The 7,431-nt window shown below is 43.4% G+C and overlaps 1 protein-coding gene across 1 annotated transcript in view; it reads left to right on the forward strand.

The window, feature by feature from the left end:
* LOC113212963 (venom allergen 3-like) overlaps nt 1-7,016 on the forward strand; it is a 48,318-nt gene extending 41,302 nt beyond the window's left edge. Inside the window, exons 5-7 of the mRNA XM_026431845.2 lie at nt 1,052-1,133; nt 6,398-6,539; nt 6,733-7,016. Of these exons, the coding sequence (XP_026287630.1) occupies nt 1,052-1,133; nt 6,398-6,539; nt 6,733-6,952 (444 nt within the window). The 3' untranslated portion in view covers nt 6,953-7,016. The remainder of the gene's footprint in view (nt 1-1,051; nt 1,134-6,397; nt 6,540-6,732) is intronic.
* The last annotated feature ends 415 nt before the right edge of the window (nt 7,017-7,431 follow it).

Below are 7,431 nucleotides of genomic sequence, written 5' to 3' on the forward strand. Positions count from 1 at the left end.
TCTTATAATCTTATAATCATTCTTATAATTTCATAATCACGCTATAATCCTTATAATCTATACTCAAAAGTACACGGCTGAGGCGAGTTGTAGCCCACTCGTGTCCATCACAGGGCACCTTACCCTATTCCGATTCACGGCAGAAACAGCATCAGGTTTTGTGGAGCTGTTTGCACCAGTCTTATACGGCTCGGAGGTCCTCATAGACGTAACCAACGTATATGTTAATTTACGTCAATACCATCGGATGTAGTAAACTTGTCGATGTGTTTTAACAATGTAAAAATTCTGTTCATGTGTAGGGGTAGACACGTTCACTTTGCCAAAAGTGTTCGGATTTTAAGCGGGCTAGTTCCTAAAGTGTTCTACTTCCAAAATGATGAACAAAAATATTTTTTTCAGATTTTTTGGACCAGGGGAAAAGGTCCTAGACCTTCAAATTTAACATGGGGCTCTTATGGGAGAAAAGCCAAAAAAGTGAAATTTGCCATTATCGGCTTCAAAATGCAATTTTAAAAAAAATCTCTTTCGGAAATGAAATCTACGCGTCAAAACGCATCCGGAGACGTGCCACACTTTATAGACGTACCAGAGGTTCTTGAGCTCTGCTATAGGGAAAAGGGCGAAAAAGGCTGATTTCAAGGAAAATTCTAGAAAAATTTGCACAAAAACGAATAGTGTGTAAATAAAGTGTGGCACGTCTCCGGATGCGTTTTGACACGTAGATTCCATTTCTGAAAGAGATTTTATTTTAAAATTGCATTTGGAAGCCGATAATGCCAAATTCCTCTTTTTGGACTTTTCTTCCATAAGAGCCCCATGTTAAATTTGAAGGTCTAGGGGGACCTTTTCCCCTAGTCCAAAAAATCTGAAAAAAATATTTTTGTTCATCATTTTGGAAGTAGAACACTTTAGGAACCAGCCCGCTCAAAATCCGAACACTTTTGGCAAAGTGAACGTGTCTAGTGTGGGGGTTCATTTCGCTCCAGTGTATAGATGATGACCGACAGCAAAGTGTTTCAAGTAATATATGTTTCTTTACCGTTATCAGTACTGGGACGACGAAATTGCCGCCATCGCACAACGCTGGGCTACGCAGTGCAAGTTTCAACACGATACATGTCGAAATAGCGGTAATTTTCGTTCCAAGACCCTTGTAAATATAAAACTACGAGATGATAGCTCCTTGCAAGAAAGACATCGCCGCGCAACGGCTGCTGAAAACGGCTGTGCTCCGGTGGGAACCCGCTAAGGGAGACTCAGATGAATTTTGGCCGCGCGACTTATACATGCACGTTTAGAGCGCTAAGAAACATCGGAGATCTAAAATATACATTTCCTGGAAACGGTTAACAATAGGTGAATCACTTCGGCGCGGTTTGCCGTTTTTGGTACAATGGTTCCTGTAGCCTCCGGTCCTGAAGCTAGATTCAAGCACGTGCGTTGCGCGGTCAAAATGCAACTAAGTCTTTCTTAGCAGCCTCCCGCTGGCCAAGACGGTTCAGTAGCGGTCAATGGCTCTATTCCGAACAAGAAAATTTAAGAACCTTAACTGTTCGATTTCGAAGTTCTCGTTTCGAAATCAAACCTTGTTTGATTCGATTCAATCAACACCTCTAGAAACTGCATTGTTGGGGCGGAGCCCTGTCGTACTTACCGTATACTTACTCAAATGACCGTTTTTTAGCCCGCCCTTTTGCTTTGAAAAAGCTATCCAGCGGGCTTATGCAAACGACCTCGTGTGTGTCTGTCTGTTCCACTAGAAGGAGATGTGCTAGACACTTGAAATTTTCAGAGTATCTTAAGGTCCACTCCTAGACAACGTAACGCCTACGGCAAATCCTGGCAATCACCCCTAAGGGTGTTAATGGGGGTATCCAAGGTTCAAAAATTCTCCCCAAAAGTATTTTTTTTTTTTAGGTTCTCCTAAGGGGTAACGCGTGGAAGTAGAGTACTCTGGGCGAAAATTTCGTCCGTTTTGCTCTATCGCTAACCGTTTAGGCGCTAGAGGGTCTTTTTTGACGAAAATAAGCTAAAAATTGCCGTAGTGATCAATACGTTGTAGAAAAAGGCCTAAAACCGCAAAATAGAAAGGAAACTCTCTCCCCACCCCCAAAAACCGTTTTCTAAGCAGAAGGGTGGGTTGAAGTCGCGGTGCTTCACCGTGACATCCCTTTCTCGAGTCTTTGGGGCAAACTCAAAGACAACGGGTGTAAGCGGGCCGAAGGCCCGCTACATCATTCGATCATGTTCTTCAGCAAATCGCGTGACAGAAATGGTCGGGCCGCAGGCCCAACCATTGCCGCCGGCAGGCCAAGCAGGCCCGGCCCCTGCCGAACGGAGTTGCCGGCGGAGCGAAGCGGAGCTAGCAATTCCGTTTGGCGGAAGGGCGGGCCTGCTTGTTTTACAAATCGACAACGTTGAGGGTACAGCTAAAATACATTTCAGCATTTTCCGAGGGGTGGATAACTCCTGAATTTGGTGTACAAATTTCAAGAATTGAATTTGAATTAGCTTGAATTGGCTTGAATTGAATTTGAATTGGACTGAATTGGTTGAATTGGTTTTGAATTGGTTTGAATTATTGCGATTTTATGTTACTGAATTAGCGTGAATTGGCTTGAATTGACTGAAATTGACTGTACATTGTCTTGAATTGGACTGAATTAGTTGAATTAGTTTTGAATTTGTTTGAATTAAATTGAATTGGTTTGAATTAGTTTGAATTGGGCAGAATTAGGGGTGTACATTTGGCAGGGGAGTTATCCACCCCTCGGCATTTTCGCAGGTACGAACACGGTTAGGTGAAACAATCCACGCACCAACCACAACTAGAGGTGTGCGACCAGTTTAAATTCGAACTGCGTCGTTTTCTTTAATTAAGGGATTTGAAGGCCTTTGTTTAAAGTAGATCCCTTTGCGACATCGGCACTCCAAGGAGGCCCGGTCCATGCCAAATAGAATAGCTTGCGGAACCAGGTGCATCTTGCAACTACGTTTGGCGGAAAGGCGGGCCTTGCATGTTGGTTTTCCAAAGCAAAAGGGTGGATTTTGCGGTGCAGTCTGCTTGTCCTACCTCCTTTAAGTCCTACCTTAAAATTTTTAATTCAAAAGTCAAATATTCTAGTAAAATTTGGAATATTTTAAATTATTCAGGAAGTTGAAAAATATAAGATTTTTGAGTCCTACCTTAAAGTTGACCGACCATTAAAAATATTCAATTTCAAGAATAAAAATATTCCTCGGAATAAAAATATTCCCCAGAATAATAAAAGTCCCAGAGTAAAAAAAAAAATCTCCGGCATAACCCGCAAAACTAGCCGACTTATGTCGACTATCTGCTGGACGCCGTCTGTTCATACGGATAATTGCATTGCATGAGTCCGTGGGCATTACACCCATTGTGCCCATGCAATTACCCGGCAGACCGGCAGACTTTCTCACCTACCTGCTGGACACCCCGGATTTACAGTATCACTATACTCGCCCGGGGCCTTAAGGGAGCCGTGGGCTACGAGGATGGGCAAACCTGCCCGCACCCGTGCACTCGGTACGCGGTACAGTATAACTACGAAAGTGCGCGGCTTGAGTCAACCACCTAGTGCAAGTGGGACGACACCGCGAGGAAGGGGGAGATTTTGAAGTTAAAATATTCAGGTAGGACAAAAAGGGGACAACATAATAGACCCTTTATTTTGCTGTACTGATAACGTTACGAAAAAAAAAAAAAAACAGGCAAAGGTCAATCTCGGGCCAGAGGTAGGGACAGGCAAAAATGAGTTCGTTCGTTGCCAATTATTCCATCTAGACGATAAAAGTCATTAAAACTGGCCGAGATCTGTTTCGTGACTCGTAGGCAGCACTAGGATTAGTCTGGGGTATTAGTGTGCTGTGCCACATTTAGGCATGCATGCTGTCGGTATGCTCACTCGGCTCGGAGCCATACAGCGCCGTGGTGAGCGACTGTTTGCAGGCCTACCCGCCTCTCAAATCGCAGACCTACACTCTAAAATAAATCAGTGCAAAATTTTGTAACATTGATGGGAAGTTTTTTCAGTAACAAGATTACAAAATTTTCTAACATTCGAGGTTACAAATTTTCGTAACTACTGTGCACAAGTATTTGCTTCCTGGTTACAAAATTTTGTAACATAAGATGTTACAAATTTTCGTAACGTCGCATTACAAATATTTCTTTTCTGATTACAAAATTTTGTAACATTTTGTGCTGTTGAGTGCAGTAGTTGCCGACACCAAAAAATTAGTAGTATTTCCTCATTGCCGTTCCGGAAGGGTCATATCAGTTAGCCAATGTCTCTTCATCAGAAGTGCACAGTGAATTACCCGTTCGAGCATTGCAAAAGTCGGTTTTAGCAAAACTACTTTGCTAAATCTTGCCTTTTCCTCGGAGCAAAAACTGTTCCGAGGAGGACAATACTAATCAGTGACACTGCAAGTCACTGATACAAAAATGAAGTAGCGTGTTAAAACCGCTACGGTCATATGTGGAAAACATTGCCATACCCAACCGAGGAGAGTTCGCAGGTACCCTGCGCGCGTTGATATTAAACCAATTATATCTGACGCATGGTTGAATTTTTCAACAAAAACTTTCACATTCACTGAAGGTCATTGTCTTATAGAGCATACAGCGTAAAATTAAATGTTAGTTTCGTGTCAAAATTTGAGTTTTATACAGAGAAATGGTTATTGTTAGAGACGCTCTGACCGTTACGCCATCTAGCGGCAGTTACTAGCGACACACAACATCTTAAAATCTCTCGAGTCGAAGAGATTTGCCTTCGGTAGGCAGCAAAGGCAGCCTTTCTCTGCTCTCACACTAATTTTTACATGAGAGTGTACAAGTTTTTTTGTTTTTGTTTTTTGTTTTTGGATGGCTGCAACAGCACATTTCTGAACCATATGGTACAAAATTTTGTAATTGGGACACAAAAATTTGTAATGCGTGGATGCAAAAATTTGTAACATCCTATGTTACAAATTTTTATATCAAGTTAACGAAAAATAATACCAGGATTAGGACAAACTGTAACAATGTTACAAATATTTGTAACAATTACAAAAACCTGCAACAGTTACAAAAATTTGCATTCGTATTGTTAAAGTTTGTACGTCGGTTACAATTTTTTGAAACAATTACAAAATTTTGTCACAAAATTACAAATTTTTGAATCTGCATCCAAGGTTACAAAATTTTGTTTCAAAATTGATACTAGAACTTGTAACTTTTTTTAGAGTGTACGCCTGCATGCGGCACAGGAGGAGGGGGGGGGGATAATTTAAGCACGTGCGTTTAAGGGGATGGAGAGGAAACGACAGGCGCGTCTGCCCTGGGCCAAATAACCAAGGAACAACCCTGTCCATGCGTGCTGCACTTAAAGTTAACCATGGATTTTTGTTACCATAGATTTAAGGAACCAGTAAACCAAGAAAACATCAGTTCACCATAGGTTTATGGTGGTATGCAGCATGACCATTAGCCATGGCTAACTTGAAACGGGAAGTAGAGCGTGGAGCGTGACGTTGAGACGGAAGGGAAGGGCATACCGGATCGAGCTGAAACTTTCCACGATCATACATTCACCCTTTCTCTATCCGATGATATGTTGTTTTCGGGTTTCAAATAGGTAGAAGCGTATAGGAGAGGATGGGTAGGATGGGTGGCATATTTGGCAGTGCAGGTCTGGGCGTGGGTGCGCCCGTCGTTCCCTCTCCATCCCTTTATTGGCTGAGCGATTAGCGAAGCCTATTACTCCAGTGATGATCAAAAAGTTTCGCGTCTGTCTGTGTGTCTGTGTCTGTCATCACGATAACTCGAGAACAAATTGAGCTAGCGACCTGGGATTTTCTGGGTCGTTTGGTGTTATAAAAAGACAGATCAAGTTCGAAGAAGGTCAATCTAGCTCAAAAATTGAATTTTTTAAAAAAAATCAAAAACCACAGGTCTCACAAATAATGTTTTTAAAAATATTTTTTTTACAGTTATCTCAGGGGTATAAACCTCATCAAAGTACAGCTCTTTGGGCGAAAATTTCGTCCATATGGCTCTATCTTTAACGATTTAAGCGCCACAGGGAGTTTTTGACGAAAATCAGCGAAACAATGTACAACCCTGTACTCTTAGTCGCAGTGACGGGAAGTTGACGGGCCGAAGGCCCGTATCTTAGTGTACATTTTTGCGCTTCCCGACTCGGGTGTCAGCGCCGCAGGCCTAGGTAGATGTATGCCAGGCGCGTCACAGCGTAACAGTGTTTCGTGAGATTTTGCGAAGCCTGTTACGCGAGACGTGGTCTGGCGTACATCTACCTAGTACTCCATGATAGAAAGAGTCTCTATAAATTCTGCGGTGCACACATGCCATTATAACTTCTTACAGCGGACGGCACCTACGTAGGTCAAAACATTTTGATAACGACGGACACATCCAGTACTTTATCATCGATTTTGGAAGAAAGCGCACAGGCATGGTTTAGTGAAGTTGCGAGCTACAACGCATCCCTTGCGTCGCAGCCCTATGTGTAAGTATTTCTCGTCAATGGTTTCCTTTCGGAGCACGCGCAGCTGAACTGTAGTCTACAGGCCACAATAAAATTTATAAGTTATAACTCATAAATAACTCTTAAAAAACGTTCACGTTTGTTAAGTAACAAGTTGCCCCTGCCTGCATCTCGGGACTCATGCGTAAAACAGAGGGTTCAAAATGTTTTGCAGCTTTGACGAGAATACAGGCCACTACACGCAGATGGCGTGGGCCACGACGACGCGGGTCGGCTGTGGGTACGCGGACTATGGCCAGAGCAGCCGCAGCCGGCTGGTTGTCTGCAACTACAAGGAAGGAGGCAACGTGATCGGGGAGGTCATGTACGCCTCGGGCTCAGCGGCGAGCCAGTGCACTACGGCCGACTCAACGTACACGTCGCTCTGCGCTTGAGGGGTAGCGAGAACGCAGACGATGGTGACACACTGCGTCAATAAACTTTTCATGGAAAATTGAAGTACGTCAACAATACGTAATTTGAGCTCAACCTCAAACGGCAGTCCTTACAATGACAGTGTGAACCCAACAGTCAACATCAAATGCGCTTGTCACAGGGCGTCGTAACGAAACGCAACGAGGTTACAAGTGTAACGGATGGTTTCGTATTTTAGCCCTCCCTTCTGCTTTTATAAAAGCATTAAAGCGGGCTTATGCATGCAACCGCCCTCGTGTCCGTCCGTCTGTCTGTCGTCCGTGTGAGAGGAAGGAGATGAGCTAGAGGTCTACAAATTTTAGGGTGTCTTACGGGTCACTCCTGGACAACGAAACGCCTGGTGCAAATCCTGGCAACCACCTCTTAGGGGGTAAAAGGGGGTAACAAAGAAAACCGGGCTGGTCCATAAAGTAGGAAAATTTTCTTTCTAAGGTCTCCT

The sequence above is a fragment of the Frankliniella occidentalis genome, unplaced genomic scaffold, assembly GCF_000697945.3.
Source record: "Frankliniella occidentalis isolate FOCC.00 unplaced genomic scaffold, Focc_3.1 Scaffold292, whole genome shotgun sequence".
In the NCBI taxonomy this organism is placed as follows: domain Eukaryota; kingdom Metazoa; phylum Arthropoda; class Insecta; order Thysanoptera; family Thripidae; genus Frankliniella; species Frankliniella occidentalis.